A 19,241-nucleotide genomic window follows, 5' to 3' on the forward strand; every position below is an offset into this window, starting at 1 on the left:
AACTCAAACTCCTCAGCCGCCGCGCGCACCTCGACACCGGCCGCTCCGTCCGCCGCGTGCCCCTGTGCCTGCGTCCTCCCCTTCGCCCAGGTACCACCCGTTCGCCGCCGCTCCACCCGCGGCGCCCCGGCCATTCGAGGAGCTCGGGCCCCAGCTGCTACTCCTGCACGATCCTGCGCCGTCCGACCGTTCGACGTCGCCGCCGCCTCCCGGACACTTCACCGTCTGCTGCGTCTCATGTTGATACGCGCACCTGCTGGTACGGAACATTTCGCCCTCTCTCGGGGGATAACGATCTTACGCTTTGGCTTATTCGGCGTTTTGGTTTCTGCGTGCAGATTGGGAACTGAGGAGAAGCTAGAGGCGCTATCGATGGCCACCGTGGGGTAGCATCCCAAAGCTGGCGCCTTTCTTGTTGTTCCTCGCTCCCTGGCCTGCGCTGCCCGCTCGGTTTCGCCATGAACAGCTACCTCCGCAGCCCATTGAGGGCTGCCCGCCTCAGGTGGGTTCCTCGGACTCGTTCTCGTTGGGGAGCACAGGGAGCCGCGCAGAGCACCACATTGGTGTGCTGCTCGTTCTTGTCATGTTCAAGAATTATCATCCGTGCTGAGTTGGGGGGTCATTCCAATTGGTCATAGGTACCAGTTGCGGCCTTATTCGGCTGCTCCTGCACTTGGTGGGGATAAACCCTTGGAGGAGGAGGAGGAGGTGGTGGTGGATAAGAGGCTCAAGCAATTGGAGAAGAGACGAGTGTTTCGTGCCGCGCAGCAGACTTTCCTAGAGTACCTCCATGTCACGCGCGGGTTGTGCTTCGGCGACGCCGAGCATATAAGCAAGCACTCGCCCATCTTCGCGAGCAAGCTGCTGGAGATGGTGAAGGATGCTATCAAGGAGCCAGTGGAGGGGGGTGAGGAGATAGTGTTCAGGTCAAAGGAGAAGAGGAAGGAGATGAGGGATCAGAGGGTCAGTAAGGCATTGGTGCGTCTGTTCCGTTACCACCCTATCAATGAATTTGAGCCGTTCATGGAGAGCATAGGCCTCAAGCCGAGCGAGTATGATTCCTTGTTGCCTCGGGATCTCATGTTTCTTGCGGATGACGAGACGTTGCTCAAAAACTACCACATTCTTTGCAATTATGGGGTTGGGCGCACTAAGATGGGGAGGATATACAGGGATGCTGCGGACGTTTTTAGTTTTGGTGAGAATGTGCTTGTATCTAAGCTGCAGGCTCTTGAGGATCTAGGGTTCAGTAAAACCAGTGTGATAAAACTTGTGATCTCTAGCCCTCTCATATTGGCGTGTGACCCAAGTGCTGAATTCAAGATTCTGCAGTGGCTAGATGACGTTGGCATTGAGCGAGACTGGATAGGTCAATTTTTATCTGTAAGGAAGTCGTATAATTGGAGAAAGATGGTCGAAGTTCCTCAATTCTTCAGTGAATTGGGATTTAATAAGGAAGGCTTTGGTAAATTGATCAGGAAAAACCCAGATTTCTTGCTGGATGGTTCTGGAAAGGTACTGTTTAAAGCAGTTAGCATCATGCTAAAAGCAGGGTCTGGAAAACAAGATTTATTTAATCTTTTCCTGGACTTCCCAAATGTACAAGCCAGGAATTTCGCACGGAACATAATGAGGGGCGTACTGTTGTTAGCTGAGATTGGTGTAAGTGAGGAGGATATTAAGAAGTTTGTAGTTTCAAATGCGTCAATGCTTGGTTCTGCCCCAGTGAAGAAGGCAAACAGCATTCTTACAAATCTCAGTGTGGGGAAGAAGCGCTTGTGCAAGATTATAATGGAGGAGCCACGTCAATTGATGAAATACACATTTGGGTCAAAGCTCAGCCGCCTACCGAAATGCGACAGGAGTAGTGAGACAACATTGAATGAGAAGGTGAAATTTTTGAAAAGCTTAGGATTTGTCGAAGGCTCTGATGATATGAAGAAGGCACTCAAAGTTTTCCGTGGTAAGGGAGATGAACTACAAGATCGGTATGACTTCTTAGTGAAGACTGGATTTGATCCGAAGGATGTAGTGAACATGATCAAGATAGCTCCACATGTTTTGAATCAGAAGATAAATGTCCTTGAGTCTAAGATATCTTTCCTTGTAAATGAGACAGTATATCCCCTTAGTTCTCTGGTTGGGTTCCCCTCATTCTTGTCGTTTACTGTAGAGAGAGCCAAAGCTAGGTTTTTGATGTACAATTGGTTGCGAGAAAGGGGGTTGGCTACTCCTAATCTCGCTCTAAGCTCTTTCCTAGCATCTTCAGACAAAAAATTTGTGAAGTATTTTGTAGAAAAGCATGAAATGGGCCATGATGTTTGGGAGAACTTCAAGAGGGAGGTAGCTTCAACAAAAAAACTCGCATTGTACTTCAGATGATTGGCATGATATTCTTTGTTAATTGATATTTTAACTTATTTCCTTGGTCATATTTCTCTCCATACTGGCAGTCTTTGTTTTTGTTTCCTTTGTTTGCTTTTGGCTGCACGTACAGGTATGCCTGTTGGCTTGTTGCGCATCAATTGGCGCCCTACTTGTGTAGAGCTCTCTCTTGCTTGTAAATTGTTCTTCTATGTCATTTTGATGTTTTTTTGTGCCGTTCAGAAGCATTTGATGGCCCTATCCTCTCTCTGTCAGTCGTTATCCTGGGAAAAAAGATCGCGCAAGGGTTTCGAGGCTTTAAATTAAGAGTACTGCTGTGCGTCCGACTCCCGTCCGACCACCAATCACAGAGCACCTTTTCAGTTCACTTGCGCCAAGTCAACAGCAAAAGCTTCAGCGTTGTGCAGTCGGATGGGGGCGAGTCGCACCAAGTAGTCGTACGCATAGCATTTCCGATTTATTATTTAGGGTTTTATATTTACAAGTATTTAATCTCCTATATCACATCTAAATTATTAAGTGGTTATAGGGTTAGATCACAGTGTGGATTGGGAAGAAAAATGGTTTATCTATACAAATTCAAAACACTATCGAAATTTTCATAAAAAATTTTGAAAAAAATTGGTAGTACAAAGGATAATATTAACTAGCTCTCCAACAAAACTTCAGATAAAAATATGATGTATACAATAAGAAACAAAAAAGATAAATTTCATTTTACAGAGTCTGCACAATAAATTTTTTCCTTTTCTCCTCATTGTACCAGTAATTGTTTAAGTTGAATTTTTTTAGAGAGTTGGATTATAATATACTCTATCCATATATTTTTTTAGAACTGTGCATACATGGTCCTTCTAACGGGCAACTATAGTCTAGATGTGCAATTTTCAAAATTCGGACCCATATTTTTGTAATTTTTCGGTTTAAGAAATATAAAAATATAAAAGTTCCGATTGTGTGGATGTTTTTTTTTAATCCGAGGAAGTGGGTCACGGTCCATATTTGCGTGCCAATTTGGGCCATTATGGGCACACGGACCGCGTTTACATTAGAGAGGGCCAGTAGATCTTCGTTGACGGGCTGCTTCAAGTGGTATGCGTAGTCAACTGGACCCATAAATCGGATCGCGGTCCCATTTGGGGTCGCCGGCGAGGGGGCTTGAGGCCTAGTCCTCCTGATGCGCGCATCTCGAATGGGCCCATCCGCGCCAGCTTCCGCATGGAATTTTCTTTATTTTTACTTTATATTTGCAAAACTATACGGATGGGCGACCCAAGATATTGCTCTTACATCGAGTGACACTTTTAAAAAATAAAAGTGTCACCATTCAATGAACGGCATATTTAAAAAATAATAAAAAATTGTATTCTATTGCTCTCAAAATTCAAAATAACATCAAAATTATCGTGATTTTTTTTTTAAAAAAGTATGTTGTAGAGGATTCTATAATCTAACTTAAAAAAATTAAACTCAAACAATAACTTATATAATAAGAAATAAAAAAGACAAATTTTATTATACGCAGTTGAAAAATGATCATAGTTTTGTCTGATTTTTTATAAAAATGATCGTGTATTTTGAAATGTGCAATATTCTAAAATAATCGTAGATTTTTGTAAATATAAAAAAATAAAAATAAAGAAAATTCCTTCCGCTTGTGTGTCCCCTCCCATCAGAATCCGCGCCATGCGCCGTGCCCGCGCGCGGCGCGCCTCGGCTCCTGTTCAGTTGCGATTGCTTGCACGCTGTGGCCGCCGCGCCGGCGAGCGATCCGACGCGCACGACGGGACGGTTGCCGCGCGGCTCAGCTGTTGCGCGTGGAGGAGCAACTCCCACGGGGGTCGCAGCATCGGCTCGGCATCTCACCTGACCCCGTCGGTCCAGCCGCTTCTTCTTTCGGTTCCTCCCTCTCTTTTTTTTCCTTCCCCTGAAGTTCAGTGATCAGTTGAGCATGGCCAGTCTGACACAGCTAAGAGTCACGCAGCCAGTGTATTCTCGGGCGGGAAAAGAAAAGGACTCACGCAGTGTGACTCCCAAAAGCATTAGCCAAACCGAGAGCCAGTCAAGAAGATCGAGCTCTTAACATGCGTAGTGTTCTTTTCCCTTTTTCTCCTTGCGAAATCCACTCTACTCTACTGAATTCCATCCATGCCTGTGGCTCTATTTGGGCTCGGACTATTCACTGTTGGGGGCAAGTACTCCGGTGATCCTGGCCCCAGGGAGAGTGAACGGATAAGATGGGTGACTGGCCAGTGACTCAGGTAGTGAGCTCCTGCTGCCGCTTGGTCCTATCCTAGGACGGATGGCCGGGGTCAGGTACTCCGGTCCGCTCACGGCCACTCCGGAGTTTCATGCAGGGACCACACCCGACAGCGACACGGTGGAATTCATCAGCAGCTGCCAATTCTGCACCCCGACCGGTCCGCGTCGTCCTTGGCAGGCCCTGGCCCCGGCCCCGGCCCCGGCGTTCTCCGCCACAGGAGGAGCAGACCCCTCATCAAACCGGTCTCTGCCGGGCCCTCGAAAGTGCACTCTATTTTGCGTGGTAAATCACCAGAAAATTTCCTTTCGCAGCCTTCAGATCTCGACGGAAGAGGCTGCTGGTTGAAATGCTGCATTGCCGCATTGGCCATGGCCAGACGGCCTATCTTTACGTTGGTTTGGATCTCGCTGGAAAGTAGAACCCCATCTTTGCCCTTTCTTCTCCTACCATGTTTTTCCTTTCCAACCCGTCTATCTGAAGAATCGAAGCCAACCGATAGCGGTTACGCGCAACTGATGTGATCCGTGACAGTATAACGACTGGTTTTTAATTGGAAGTTACAACCATTTCAGTTGTACTTTACATCAAGGGAAAAATGAAAAATCCCCCTTAAAAATCATTTGGATTTTGACTTTCACCTTAAAAATTGTTTTGTTGCAACCATAAAATTCGGCTTTGTTGCAAACCCTCTAAAAATTCAAAAAAAAAAAATCACAAAAAAATCTAAAAAAACTAAAGATAATTCTAAGACTTTATGTGATTTTTTTTAAAAATAATATATTTTGCATCATATTTCATAGAGAGGAAGTTTGAAAAAAAAAAGAAAAACGTGCAGCTTATTTATTAATTCGAGTTAAATACATAGTTAATTATTTACTAATCCAAAAATCATGAAACTAATTTTTTTAGTCTTCTTACATGATCCTCTATCTTCTAAAAATACATGAAATCTTGAAATAGTTATTGTAACGTGCAGGATTAAGTAAATGTGTTGCAGATAGATTAATTCATAACTAATCCATAACACCTCAAAATTAGTGAAATCTCTTTTATTAGTTTACTTAAACAATTATTTGTGTAGAAAAAATAATGGTAGACATGATAAAATTAAAATAACATGAGTTAATAAATGACCTGTACGTTTTTCTTTTTTTCCAAACTTCCTCTCCATAAAATATGATGCAAAAAATATTATTTTTGAAAAAATAATTCACAGAATGTCTTAGAATTGTCTCTAGTTTTTTTTAGATTTTTTTTTATATTTTTTTTAATTTTTGGAAGGGTTTTTACAATAAAGTCGAACTTTTGAGTAGTTTTTTTGAAAAAAACAACTTCTTAAGAGAAAAGTCAAAATACAAGTAACTTTTGGAGTTTGCATTTTTCCCTTACATCAAAGAAATGTCGCCGGTGCCCGGCGATGAGCTAGCTGCCTTCCATGCCTCTCACGCCTGAAACACGCGCATATTGAAACTGAAACCCTGTCCCTATCGATGCAGTCTCATTCAGCCAAACCCACGGGAATGATTGAACAGCAGCTGCTGTTGAAGAGGCGTACACGAACAATCAGGCAGCCAGCCAGCACACTCTATTCATGCAAAAAAAATCTGTCATTAAGTTGTACGGCATCAACCCGTCATTTTCTTCGCTTAATATATCATACGGAAATTATGCGTCGAAGGGCAGCAAGGAACTGGATAATTTTAGCGGCTTTGACGACTGCAATGGCGTGGAACTTGATCACATGGCCTTATGTTAGTTCAGCAGAAACATTGAATTTGACGACTTCTCTTCAGAAATATACAAAGGCAAAAGCAACGCGTCTGGATATTACATTGGATGCAGAGAACTGATGTTTCATTTTTTGCCAGAGACCAAAAAATGGTGCACATTGATAAAATCACATAGGAATGGTTGAACACACTGTCAACCTGAACCACAAGTCCACAGCCAAATCATGACGAGTTAAGCTCAACAGGGAAGACATTCACCAGGACATAACTTATTTCATTTATTCTACCTTAAAAGATTACGCTTACAAAATTGTTCCATCAAAATGTTGCTTCCTAACGCCCAAGAGAGTTTATTCCCTCATCTCGTGCAACTAAATTGATAGGCGACCCTTAGGTACAGACATTACATACTGAACTCAATGGAATCGAATGGAATCTATATATACAAGGGGCTAGGTGCCTGCCTTCTTACTACAGGGCCAGAGGGCCTTATTTGAGCTAATGAATCGAGAAAGAATGGGCGACATGCGAGCGGTTTGCAAATTTACATCTCACGGAGTAGATTGCTGATCTTGCGAAGCTCTGTCAGAGCAGCCATTGCCGTGACCTGCCCTTTGCCTCCAAGAATGTTGTTTGAGAAGTTCTCCATGGGGCTAGGCTGACCACGATCTTGCTGAAACGCTGATTCAATCACCTGTACATTACATCCGGATACTGTTATTCTCATGATTTAGACAGCATTCTGGATACAAAAAGCTAAGTTACATGATAGAGAACTTCAAAGCGCGAGGTTTACTACTCTAAAATAAGATGATGACAGGCTAGCAGTCTATCTTTAAACTTAGAAAGTGTCATCACCAGTACACTATAAGCATATAGAGACTAGTAGTAAACACTAACTGGTAAATAAAACTATCAAATAATAATAGCACAGGGCAACAACAGTTGTTAAATACGATACCAGGATATTTTCAAGCATGTTTTGTCCAATGTTCTGGAGTGTGCCCATGACCTTCTTATCACCAGAAGCCAAATTATTGTTACCACGGGAGTTATCTGAACTCACATCAGAAGGTGAAGAGCTGGGAGGAACAACATCAAGTTTATCATCTGATGTCTCACCACTACTCTTCTCTATGTTGCTTTCACCTGATGATCTGCCAAGCTTCAAGAACCATTGCAGTTTACTAATAAATGGCTTTCTTTCATTAGAAACAGCGGTTCTTTCAAAGGGTCCAACTGGTTCTGAATTTTTATCAGATGCTGCTGCTTCTGAGACGGCTTTCTCCTCGCAGTTAGAGCTGGATGACTCATCTTGGGGAAATTCATCTCTGTCATCGTCACCAGCGCACGAATTTGAAGTGATGCTACTCTCAGAATCGTTGTCATGACTATTCTCAAGCTCATTACCAGCACTAGCTGTATAGAACACTGGAGAGTTTTCACCACTGGAACAAGCTTCTGCTGCACATGTTTCTGTCGTTTGTGTCACACTCGCATCAGCAGGTTCAACTGGTGAATTTTTTACTGTTAAATCTTCACCAGCTACCTTTAGCTGTGAGGGCCTTTCAGAACTCAGAAGAGACTCCTTGTGAATTGAGACAATAGGGAATTCATCTTGTTGAATTTTCCCAGCAACTTCTTTAGACCGTATCACTTCATCTGATAAAGAGCTCAGTAGGCACCGTCTCACTGAATTCTTAGTGTCACTCCTCACGCTGACTACCTTCACTGGAGAAGGATCTGACTCTCTCCTAGATAATCCAAGACTCTGGCTCAAAGATTTCTTTTGTGATCTGCTGAAAGAATGATCTTTTTCAATCTCCTTGGGAGCTGTTCCATCTTTGTGCAGGTTTCTCCACTGCTCTTCCCAGTAACTCTCAGATAATGTACGCAGTGGAGTTCTTGGAGGAGTTGAAGTAGCAAGATTGCTGTGAACCGTATCATACTCACAGCTATCCTTCTTTGATAGGAAAGATGGGGATGATGTGTTCGCATCAATGGCAATAGACTGTAGAGATTTGGCTTTCTCAATTAGCTTCTGCACATCAATGTTGTTTGGAAAGTTCAATAATCTTTGAAGACAAGATGTGTTAATTTCAGTAGCCAACAGAGATGATCTAAGGTGAAGAAGCATAGAGACAGCCATGGCTGCAATGAATGCCCCTCTAGATGAGCACAAGATTCTAAAACTGTATTCTTCATCGTTTCTAAGCAGCATCTCATTGGAACAAGCGAAGACTTCATCCCATACTACTAAAAGATCGTTGAGACATAACTCTCGTCCAAACAAGACCCGCAGCCAACGAAGTGCAAAATACTGTGGTTCCACATCCAGCTCAATGAAATGGCTATGAAGAGATGGCTCAACAATTGAAAGCAAATGAAATAAAGATGATGAGGCTTCAATAACAGGTGGTTGACTTGAACTAGATCCAACCTTGGATGCGGAGAAAAACTCCGCCATGCGAACCCTTCCGCTACCTCCATCCATCAAACCATCAAACATCGAATAGGCATCATGTTCCATGAACCTTTCAGACAATACAATGCCTAGTTCACCCTCAGCTCCATATGCATCACTAAGTAAAATTATTTCTTTTGTATCCAGGTCAAGCTCATCAAGAGTGTTAACTTTGGAAGCTCTTTCAGAATCATTCTCATTGTCAGCTCCTGAATTCCACTTTGAATCCTTTCTAGGTTTATAACTAAAAACCATATCGGTATCAGGGAAAGGCACTCCATCAAAATCATCATTAAAGCAGTCTTCATGGAGTTCCCGTACTTGAGAAAGTTTATCAATATCAACTTGAAGAACATACACAAGAGGAGCTAATAGTTCATGCATTCCTGTGAAATAATAGTTCATACATCATTCCATATTCGGCAATCAAACAAATAACAAAAAAGGGAAACACTACTGGTAATCATGTGGTTGAACTAATTAGTCAAATTTCAATGTCAACAGAACTTCAGAAGCTACTTATCACAGCTTTAAAGATTTAGGATCATATAATAAAGCACACTGTTATTTGTTTTCCTTTCCTTATAAGAGACTCTTAGAGATTATTAATATGTCCAAATATAATTTCATCTAAAGTACAATTCTAGCTTATCAAATGGTAACTGTTACCAGTTTAATGAAATGAAAAACTAAATAGCTCCAGAAGATTTCAGCCCCATGGAAGTTTTCCAGAGAATGCAAAGCTAACCACATACTTGTGAAGGCTAGATACTTAGAAGCATTGTCAATTATGCATGTAAAAGAGTTGCTTACCTTGGCAATATCCACACTCCGGGTGCTGAAGGCACCACATTAATAGTATTCTCCTCAGCATGGCCTGGCAAGTAGGAGTTTGAAAGTAACTATCATCTTCTGGATATAATCGAGACAAGTCTTGGTCAACAGTCTTCTCCAACTCAGCCCCTCTGAAAAAACGACCCCAGCTGCTATCTGCAGAAGGAAGTTAAATAAGCGTATAATTATGGAGATCTTCAAATGAGAGTTGTAGCACTAAGCATTATAGCAACATTTGCCGCATTCTTGTGTTTCATCATTCTAAAGCTGCCTCCATAAGGAAAATACAGTTTTGTCTGATCATGCCATTTAGAACATCGAACCACGCAAGACTTGATTATATAGTGGTAACAGAAATCTAAAACCTTATTCAGGAAAGTGGATTGCAACAAAATGTAACTCTATTAACAGTAGTGTGCACTGTGCAGAACCTTTCAGAAAACAAATTTTTACCATATTTATTCTTGTTCATTGTTTGGAGTTAGCCAGTTAGGGGTTGCTTTCTACTGGTGTAAATGTGTAAAGTTGTTTATCTAGCCTTTTTACACATTGAAATATTGGCTAGCCATCTTAGTAGCATAATTAGTCTTGCACCACTAAACAAGTGGTGAAAGAAGTGCATCCACATCCTGAGCATTTCATGATCGCAATTTCATGTTTATAATTTATACTCATAAATTCTTGTCTAGGACAAAATACCTGGGTTCTGAGAGAGCGGATTGTCAACAACGAGGTTGGATGATCTGTCCTCCTCCTTTGGAAGATGAGGGTCTACCATAAGGCGTCGCCTCAAACTAACATACCTACAGGAAACAAGAAACCAATTGAACAATATAATCTTCAGCAGAAAGAACCATGGCTTCAGTCATATATAGATGACAGTTTCAGCAAGAAGAAACGATTGCTCCAATCATTTTTATGTGTAGATGATCAGTTCAGCCGCGATTTTTCGCATAAAATTCCATCCCATGAAAACGTACACATCGCCATGAGCAAAATAAAGCCACAACAAAGTAAAATATACCAATCAACTACAAGTTATTTCATGAAACCGTAATCAAATTGCAGGCATTTATTCTTAGTTATTGCACTGTTTTCCTTAAGAAAGACAAAAATTTCTCCTCACAATCATTAGAGAATGGAAGAAACAACCAACCGCACGAGAATCAAACCAAGAAAGCAATAGAACGGCATATTAACATCTACAAGAAACAAAAGGCAGAATAGATTCCTGCCGAAAAAAACACACCACGCAGCGCATAGATTTTTTTTTTCTCAGCGGAAGCACATAGGTGATAGGTACAAAGAACAAGAGCCAAGCAGCCTCACCTCCTCCGCGAATCGGCGGCAGCGCGGCGGAGCTCGTCGACGGATGCCTCCGGCGACGCTGGCAGGATGCCGAGATCGACCCGCCACCGGACGCTGCGCAGATTCGCAAAACGCCGCCTCTCCTCCTCCGCCATGCCCCCTTCAGTCGCAGGCGATTTGGACTCACTCTAAGTAACAGCCCGAAGGGAAGCCAAGAACCTATCCACGAGACCAAAAGCTATATATAGCTGTATATATCTGTATGAACCAAGAAAAGGAGGGTCTTTCTGGAATAAAGATCGGATTTTTGGCGGATTTGGTGGAGGAGGAGAAGTGGAAGGAGATGATTTTTCCTCTCCCCTTCTGTGTACGCGAGAATGGCGTTCTTGTTTCGTTGGGGAGGATGATTTGGCTGTGATTATGTGTGCCTGTAGAGAGAGAGAGAGGGTGGGTGAACAGAGGAAGGGTCTCTCTCTCCCCTCCCTTCTCTCTTATTATTTGTCTTATTATTTTTATTTTATTATTAGGAGAGAGAATCTAGAAGAGTTGGGGATTTTGTTCTCTATTGGAAGGGAGTTCTCAGAGGCAGAGTAGTTGCTTAGAGAGGTGATTGGCTAGGTGGCTTGGCTTATTCGCTTTTTTTTTTGTTCTTTTGTCTATATGATTAGGATTATCAGAAAAAATATTTATATAGTATACATGTATTATATATTTTATTTGGTATACCTTCAGCTTTAAGACTCATGTTGAATTTGAATTTTATATGATAAAATAAAGTATTTTTAATTTTTAATTTTAATTTAAATAAAAAATTAGATGGTTCAACTAAATACCTCAATCCATCCATAGCTCTAAATCTTAGAGATAGGTTTTATCAGCTTAAAAAATCTTAGATCTGTAGTTATATCAAAACGGTCCTATATATTTCCTTGAGTGTTTAGTTGTAAAGGGTACGTGGATGTACGAGAGAAGGGAAGTAGGGATGATGTGTACTTGTTAAATTGTGGTCTATTTTAGCAGAGGGATGGGACATTAAATTAGTTTGGTTCAACAAACCTTGCGTGAAATAAAAACCATGATTCATCATCATATTCGAATTTATATTTGTTCTCATTTAATTAGCCTCATCCACTTTTGACATCAAATTGTCATTCCTTGGAGAGAAAAAAACTAAACAGGGTATATAATTTTCTCTGGAGATTGAACAACTTATAATCCCTCAGTTACTATCTAATTCAAAGAATAAAGTGGGGAAATGAAAATAACAACTTTAGCTTTTTTTAAAAGGCAAATAACAAGTTTAGTTTGGTGAGAGCGGTACACAAATTTCTTCAGAGATTGAGCATCCTATAACCGCTCAGTTTAATCATGCGATCAAGGCATTTCGGTTCACATTGTTACTATATCTAATGCAAATAATAAATTGAAAATGATAATGCAGATAACAAGTTTTTTTCAAGGCAAAACAAAGGTTTTGTTTGGCGAGTGTTGACAACAAGCAAAACTAATTATGTGTATTGTTTCCGGCACAGGAAGGTAGGTTGTCTTTGGACTTCATTGTGACATCAAGGACTGTTATGGTGACAAGACGCAGGGTATACATAAGTGCAGGCCACCAAAATTTTATCCATTTCTTGATAATTTCACACAGTAACATCTCATTAAAATAAAGACAAAGTTGCTCCATAGTCAGCCTTCACCTGTAAAATGGGGCGAAACGGTACTTGGATTATTAGCAAAACAGTAGTTAACCTTATAGGAAAAAGAAAGCAAAACTTCTAGACAACGTGATCAATTTCAGATGCTTTTACATAAATTATTCCGATTGTTTGATTTCCTTCACCGGTTATTGTTCTACCTAAAACAATTCATCTTGATTTGTCTATGAAAGAAAGTGATGAACCTAATGCTTGCCATATTACAAAGAGAAGCTGACTGCCACTGGTAGTTCAGACATTATTGTCACTGCAGTTGATGCTGAAAGAACTGAAGTTTGAGAGGATTTTGCATAGCTGTAGCCAGGCTTCTATATATTCGTGACATAGACAGAATGTTGATTAACCAGAATTGCTTTGAATACGAATAATGCATTATTCCTTTGAGATTTATTGACACTCTTATCAATTCATGCTGGTTGTTCAGTATTCTGTGTGTGTGTGTGTGTGTGTGTGTGTGTGTGTGTGTGTGTGTGTGTGTGTGTGTGTGTGTGTGTGTGTGTGTGTGAGAGAGAGAGAGAGAGAGAGAGAGAGAGAGAGAGAGAGAGAGAGAGAGAGAGAGAAATGTTTTCATTATTCTTGATTTTTTTTTATCTGTCAAATTATACGTATCTGATAGTGTCTTCCAAACAATATTAGCCCAGCATATTTAAATTAGTTACATACAGAATCATCACAACGCTAACTTATCACCAACAGCTTCGAATTGATAGAACAAATCAACAAACCAGCAGATGAATGCCAATACGCTAAGCAGCCATTGATCATTATTTATGTTACTTAAAGTTAAAACAACGGGCGAACTGTATGTCCAAGTGTTTGGTCCAGTAACTAACACACGCTCATCTGTGTTCCTAAGCCTGGTTTTGATCGGACGGTCGTGGTTACCTCAGCTCGTCCCAGCATCAACTCTCAGCCACACGATCGTCTGGCCTGTCCGGCAACCAGAGCACGTTAGGGCGACTCTAACAGAGCCGGCAAAAGCAATCCGCAATAATGTGTCGTGCTTTTCCATCCACTACAGCTGAACGGAGGAGCTGCTCTATAGTTATCTTCAAGATATACTCTAAAAATTTATTCTCTATAATACTATTATAGTATTCTTTAACACTATTACAGTACTCTCTATCTTTTTATCTCCAGTATCTACTCTATTTTTTATCTTCCATTACTCTTCTTTTTCTTTCGGACCCACAGTCATCTTCTGTGAACAGTGATAGAGACAATCGAGAGAGACGACAAATATGCGGATGGCATCCAAAATCTGCAACACTGTTTGGATACTGTAGTACGTGAAAAAGATCCTACTGGAGTTGTTTGCGGACGCAGGAGTCCGCATCAGATACTGTAGCACTGGAAAAAAAAGGCTCCGTTGGAGATGGCCTAACACTCCTCCATCTGGTGCTACAGGGATTGGGGAGAGGAGAGATACTTTAAATTTGAGGCACTCTCTCCTCTTATCAATATTGTTTATGGAGTTTGATATGTGGATTTGGAAGGAGGAGATAAAGTAATAGAAAGTAGAAAATATAATAGTTGCTGAAGATAAAAAAATAAAATATACTATAATAATATTATATAAAATAAATTTTAAAATATCTACTGAACACAGCCTTAACACAGCGAGTTACACCACGTTTACGCTCCAGCTCCATGATGGCGACTCCCGAATCACGTGCTTACATCATGCTCGTAATTCGGAGCATTTCTCTTCTTCCACAAGTTCAAAGACACCGGATCAAGCGACCGAACTTTGCGCGGTCAACGGTTATTTGATTTGATCAATCGAATCAACCGCAAGTTGGATGGGTTATTTGAGTTACTTCCGTATATTTTCCTGAATTTAAACTTGCCATGCTGACTTGTAAGCTCTAAGATAACCACATGATGTCATGAGGCTACATATATTGCTTGATTACAAAGTTTGTGGCAGCTTCATGACGTACGATATATTGGACACGCGCTTCATGGAACGTTAGTATGTAGTACTTGTCCCACACGTTTCAACCTTTTCGATTCTTTGCTTCTTCTCGAACTAGGGGTGTTTTTGTTCCTGTCTGACCTCGTAAACGATTATGGATAGGAGGAGATTTAAAAAATCATACTAGTTGGTGTGTGAAAATGTGCCTTTGAACAGAAAACAATGAGAATTTTACTTACTAGGATGACTCAAACTTGAAGATTAATGATAGCCTTAGCAGAGAAAGCTAGAGAGAAGTGAGAGTATGTGCTATATGGAGGGGAAAAATCTCTCTCTCTTGGCCCTTAAGGGCATATTTTATAGAGACAAAGGATATCAAAAGTTAACACTTTGTCACTAAGATATTAGATTCTAATCATAGGAGTACGTGAGTATTTGATCATTTCATTGCTTTATATGTTGTGTGGTAACTGGTATATTTAATGTCCCAGTACAATGTCTAAATATCTCAAAGCTAAGGTATTTTCTCAACAGTACCCCTCATCTGACAGTTCCGACCCAGTACAACGTCTAAATCTCAAAGCTAGGGTATTTCTCAACAACACCCCTCATCTGGCAGTTCCGAGGTCACAAAAGACGAGCAGATATACAGAGAACTAACTCTAGCCTTTCTGAAGTCAGGCTATTCTGTATCGTTCTCTGTCATTGTAGTGCGCGTGTCCTTGGTAAGGAGTGAAGGCGGTGGTCAGAGACGAAATCGACGATAAGGCTGAGGGGCAGTTCGTTACCCCTCAATGGTAGGCATAGCGAGGCTCGATACAGATAGGGCATTCGGAACCTCACGTTGTAGTCGGAGGTAGAGTTGACAGTAAGGTTAAGAGAGACAGTACCCCTCAGTGAAAGACACTGCTAGTCACAATGAAGGTGGAACCATCCATTCAGTGGAAGATGTCGGGAAACCTGGTGACCCGATGCGCTAATGAACTAAAGAGATGTGCCGCCATACGAATTTAGCATACGAGCACGTGAATATCTTAGCGAGCTGCCGTGGCGTAAACACTCCCACCCACAACTACCGCGTGTGCGAATAACGGAGCGTAGGACCAGCACAACGAATGCGCAAAGCATTTGCTACGTTCATTCCCAGGCTAGGCCGCTAGTACTATGGCAGGTTTTTGGGCATAGTAGAGGGAAGCTAGCCGGCGGACAACCGCAGGCTCGGCGGCCCTGCCCATCATTGACGTGACCCCAGGACGCCTGCCGCGACAGACCTATGGCAGCCTGTACCCGGTGCAGCGCTCACATGCCGCTCTGAACGTCACACGCGAGAGGCTCGACACGGGAAGGAAAGTAAGCTACCGTGGTGGAATATTAGAGGGTAATTCTGGCTTGAAGTGCGGTAAATAAGCGCATGCTCTTACATTGTGCACGAAGGCGAGAGAGCGTTTAGTGCTTCGGTTCCTGAAGATGCTCTTGCTCCTCTCCTTCCTAATGTAGCTTTTCGTGCCATTTTTCACGGACATCATTATCTGTTGGTGTATGAAAATATGTTCCGAACAAAATACGATGAGAATTCTACCTACTAAAGAGGACTTAAACTTGAAGATGAATAACATGTTTCTCTGTCATCTACTCATCACATTCAGCCGGTCCAGCAGGCAGTCCCAAGTGACAGTTTGCAGACTTGTACTACCTGTTTGGTTTGAGAGTTTGACTCGATATTGAGCTTTTGGTCGACGATGCCAATGACAGTATGACACTCGATTTCGGGCAGAGATTCATTCATACCTGTACTGCAGGTATAGTTTTCTGAATTCCAGTGATTGACTTGACTGCAAAAGTTCGGCAAAAAGAACCTGCGACTTCTTTTCCCGTTCCCTGTCACTCTGGTGAATGGGACTGCACAAATTTTCTCACTTCTTCAGTGGTTAAGTTCAGTGAACGAGTCGTACTTTTAGTTTTTATCCGGGCTAATTACCCGTTGATGCACCAAATAGGCATATTCAGATCTTAACCAAACTGTGCTGCAGATCTTAGCTACGAAATGTTTTTTTTTTCATACTTCAGAAGCAGTTGACCAGCAATTGTACTACCAGTAGTACTATTCATATGCACATCACTACTGTTTTCTAGTGCAATTATTTGCTCTGCTACCTTGTCTGGTTAGATCCAATAGTGAATATACATATATCATGTGCTCTGGTTGAAATATTCCCCGGGCTCATTCTAATCAGAAAATTAAGAATTTATGCCAGGTCCACAAACCCAATATTTAGTTGGCATTATCCTTAACCATGCATGTGCAGCTCTCACTACTAATAACTAAATATATGCATCAAAGATTCAAATCAACTGCAATATGCCTATTTTAGGACTATAAAATTGCCGCGAAATGTTTTCCCGAGTAAACTACCTCTCAAATTCCCGCCAATAACTTTCTCAGCGGACGGTCGATAAATAGTATATTTTTCCATATATATATATATATACTTGATTCCATTTCGCTTTCATCTCCTAACTTTTTCCGTGGACGCTCGCTAAATAGTAATAACTAGTCTGATTAGCGTGTCTACACCACGCCTGTTTTTTATTTTTTTATAGAGTACGACAAAAGAAGACTAAAAAAATTAGGTTTACAAATTTTATATATTTTAATATTTATTTATAAAATTATTAATGTTAAACATATTTAATTAATTATAGAGAAAACAATAGTACTTTTATGCATGCACATAGTTTTAACATGTAGGTGAAAGTAATACTAACCTAAAAAATTTGTTTCATATTTTTTTTGAGTTTTAGATATCTTTCTTTGCATTTTAGATTTTTTTCAACTGATTTATTAATATAACTAATATTTATTTTGATATTTTCTAGAATTTCCCGAAAAAGAAAATTACATATGTATACATATGTATATATAGGCCTACTGCTATAGTAGAAACAGTAGCAGTGACCTGAGAGTTTGAGAATTCTTCCACCGTTAGTATATTGAATATTGATTTCTAATTTTTTTAATGCTTAATCACCTAGCGGTCGGTGGGGAGGGGCGGTTCGACCATGCGGTGACGACAGGGGCCGGGCCGGCCGGCCGTGCATTGGCTGCCACCGGACAGGTCCGGTGAGCCTCCGTCCACTTTTGCTCATGTTGCAAGACAATGGCAGCCTCACGCACCACACCGACGTGGGGCTATTTTAATCGGCGAATGGTAGTGCCAATAATTAGCTTGGCTTAGCTCCAAATTAAGCACAGTTTCATGGCCTCAAGTTTTGTCGCCGGTCGCTTTCTGTCACCGGCTAAATATGCTGTGCACTTGTACTGTGGCTAATGAGAATCATGGCCTAGAAATTTGGTAGTGTGGTTCACTGTGGCTTCTTGCGACGGCAATGTCATGACTTTTTTTTTGTTTTTTTTAATTTTTTTTGCGAGGGCATGCCATGTCAATTTGGATTTCATAGGGTTTAGTTTTGTGATTGCAGAGACATGGATGGTTTAACTTTGTATATGAGGGTTGATTGATTTGGTGAGCAAGGTCATGGATGATTTTAGGTTGCTTGCTTCAACTACAATTAGTGGTAGGTCTTGCATTATAAGTTGCAGGGCTAAATAGCCAACCAAAGTGGAATAGGTTGTCGCAATATCATGAGCATCATTACCACTAACTCCTGAATTCTGATGCAAACAAAAGTGGCCATTGTGGACCAGATTGATAAGCGATTTGGATTTTGAAGTGGACCGGGGACCGCTAGTGGAGCCATAGATGCCTCTCAACTACAGATCTTGGCCAACTAAAATAAACGTGCTGTTCCAGTGGAACGAAGCCAAACCAAATTACTGAACTAACCAGGTGTGGTCTGAATTACAGGAGCAGATATTTCAGTAGCCATACAGTCCTTAGATTTCGGCCATCAAATAAGCATGACTCTCAAATATTTTTGTTCTTCACATTCAGATTGTTTGACTGTGACAGAATGTGCAGGAGAATCACAGGAAAAAAGATCAAGAATCTAGTTCTGCGAAGGCAGAAAGGAAAGGAATAAATAAGAAGCTTTCATCCGTTGCCATTTGTTCATTGACAGGCCAGGCTTATCAGTCCTCACTACTTCTTCATCTCACAGACGGCCATCGCGACAGCTTGCACTACGAAAGAGACGACGAAGACCTCAAGAAAGACAGAAAGAATCGGTCGTAAACTATCAGTTGTATACTTTTACTTGACGACTAGTATTAAGCGATAATAACACGTCAGTGTAAACGTCATCGCAGACAGCAATCAGGAATTAGTTTTTGTGCACAAGACAGTTGAAGAATATTGAAGTGTGTCGCATGAATACACTGTTCTTAATTATTTGCACATGCATAATTGTACTTGCTGAAAAAAGGATAATTATAAAGCCGAAATAGATGTGGTGCAGAGACAGGGATCGAATTGGTCCAACTGACATATATTCCGAGCATATCTGGTCTACTTAGGTAGACTAGTTTTTGCTCCACTGGTGCCACTTCGCCGCATTTTCTATGGTTCATATTGCTCCAGAATTGTGCAATCGACTTGTTCATATCAGCGATGCTGCGGTGTTGTGAACCTTGTTCTGTATACTTGTCAGATACACCATTGGG

General features: G+C 41.3%; 2 protein-coding genes across 2 annotated transcripts; one reads left to right on the forward strand and one right to left on the reverse strand.

Moving 5' to 3' along the window:
• Positions 1-730: 730 nt before the first annotated feature.
• On the forward strand, positions 731-2,420 carry LOC133898833 (transcription termination factor MTEF18, mitochondrial-like). The gene has a single exon (XM_062339606.1). The coding sequence runs from the start codon at positions 871-873 to the stop codon at positions 2,380-2,382; it is 1,512 nt and encodes a 503-aa protein (XP_062195590.1). The 5' UTR covers positions 731-870; the 3' UTR covers positions 2,383-2,420.
• Positions 2,421-6,638: 4,218 nt separating this feature from the next.
• On the reverse strand, positions 6,639-11,479 carry LOC133898717 (uncharacterized). Its single transcript, XM_062339397.1, has 5 exons — positions 11,006-11,479; positions 10,376-10,479; positions 9,656-9,832; positions 7,340-9,228; positions 6,639-7,072 (listed from the first exon to the last, which is right to left on the reverse strand). The coding sequence occupies exons 1-5, from the start codon at positions 11,137-11,139 to the stop codon at positions 6,923-6,925; spliced, it is 2,454 nt and encodes an 817-aa protein (XP_062195381.1). The 5' UTR covers positions 11,140-11,479; the 3' UTR covers positions 6,639-6,922.
• Between the last annotated feature and the right edge of the window lie 7,762 nt (positions 11,480-19,241).

This window comes from Phragmites australis, chromosome 18 (assembly GCF_958298935.1).
Source record: "Phragmites australis chromosome 18, lpPhrAust1.1, whole genome shotgun sequence".
NCBI classification, from domain to species: Eukaryota; Viridiplantae; Streptophyta; class Magnoliopsida; order Poales; family Poaceae; genus Phragmites; species Phragmites australis.

Excerpts from the sequence above, each read along its gene's own strand:
- LOC133898833 (XM_062339606.1), top strand. The coding sequence starts at position 871 with ATGGTGAAGGATGCTATCAAGGAGCCAGTGGAGGGGGGTGAGGAGATA.
- LOC133898717 (XM_062339397.1), bottom strand. The coding sequence starts at position 11,139 with ATGGCGGAGGAGGAGAGGCGGCGTTTTGCGAATCTGCGCAGCGTCCGG. Across the intron at positions 9,833-10,375 it reads TCCGCTCTCTCAGAACCCAG|ATAGCAGCTGGGGTCGTTTT; the intron begins GTATTTTGTCCT and ends TTCCTTCTGCAG. Across the intron at positions 9,229-9,655 it reads GGAGTGTGGATATTGCCAAG|GAATGCATGAACTATTAGCT; the intron begins GTAAGCAACTCT and ends ATTATTTCACAG.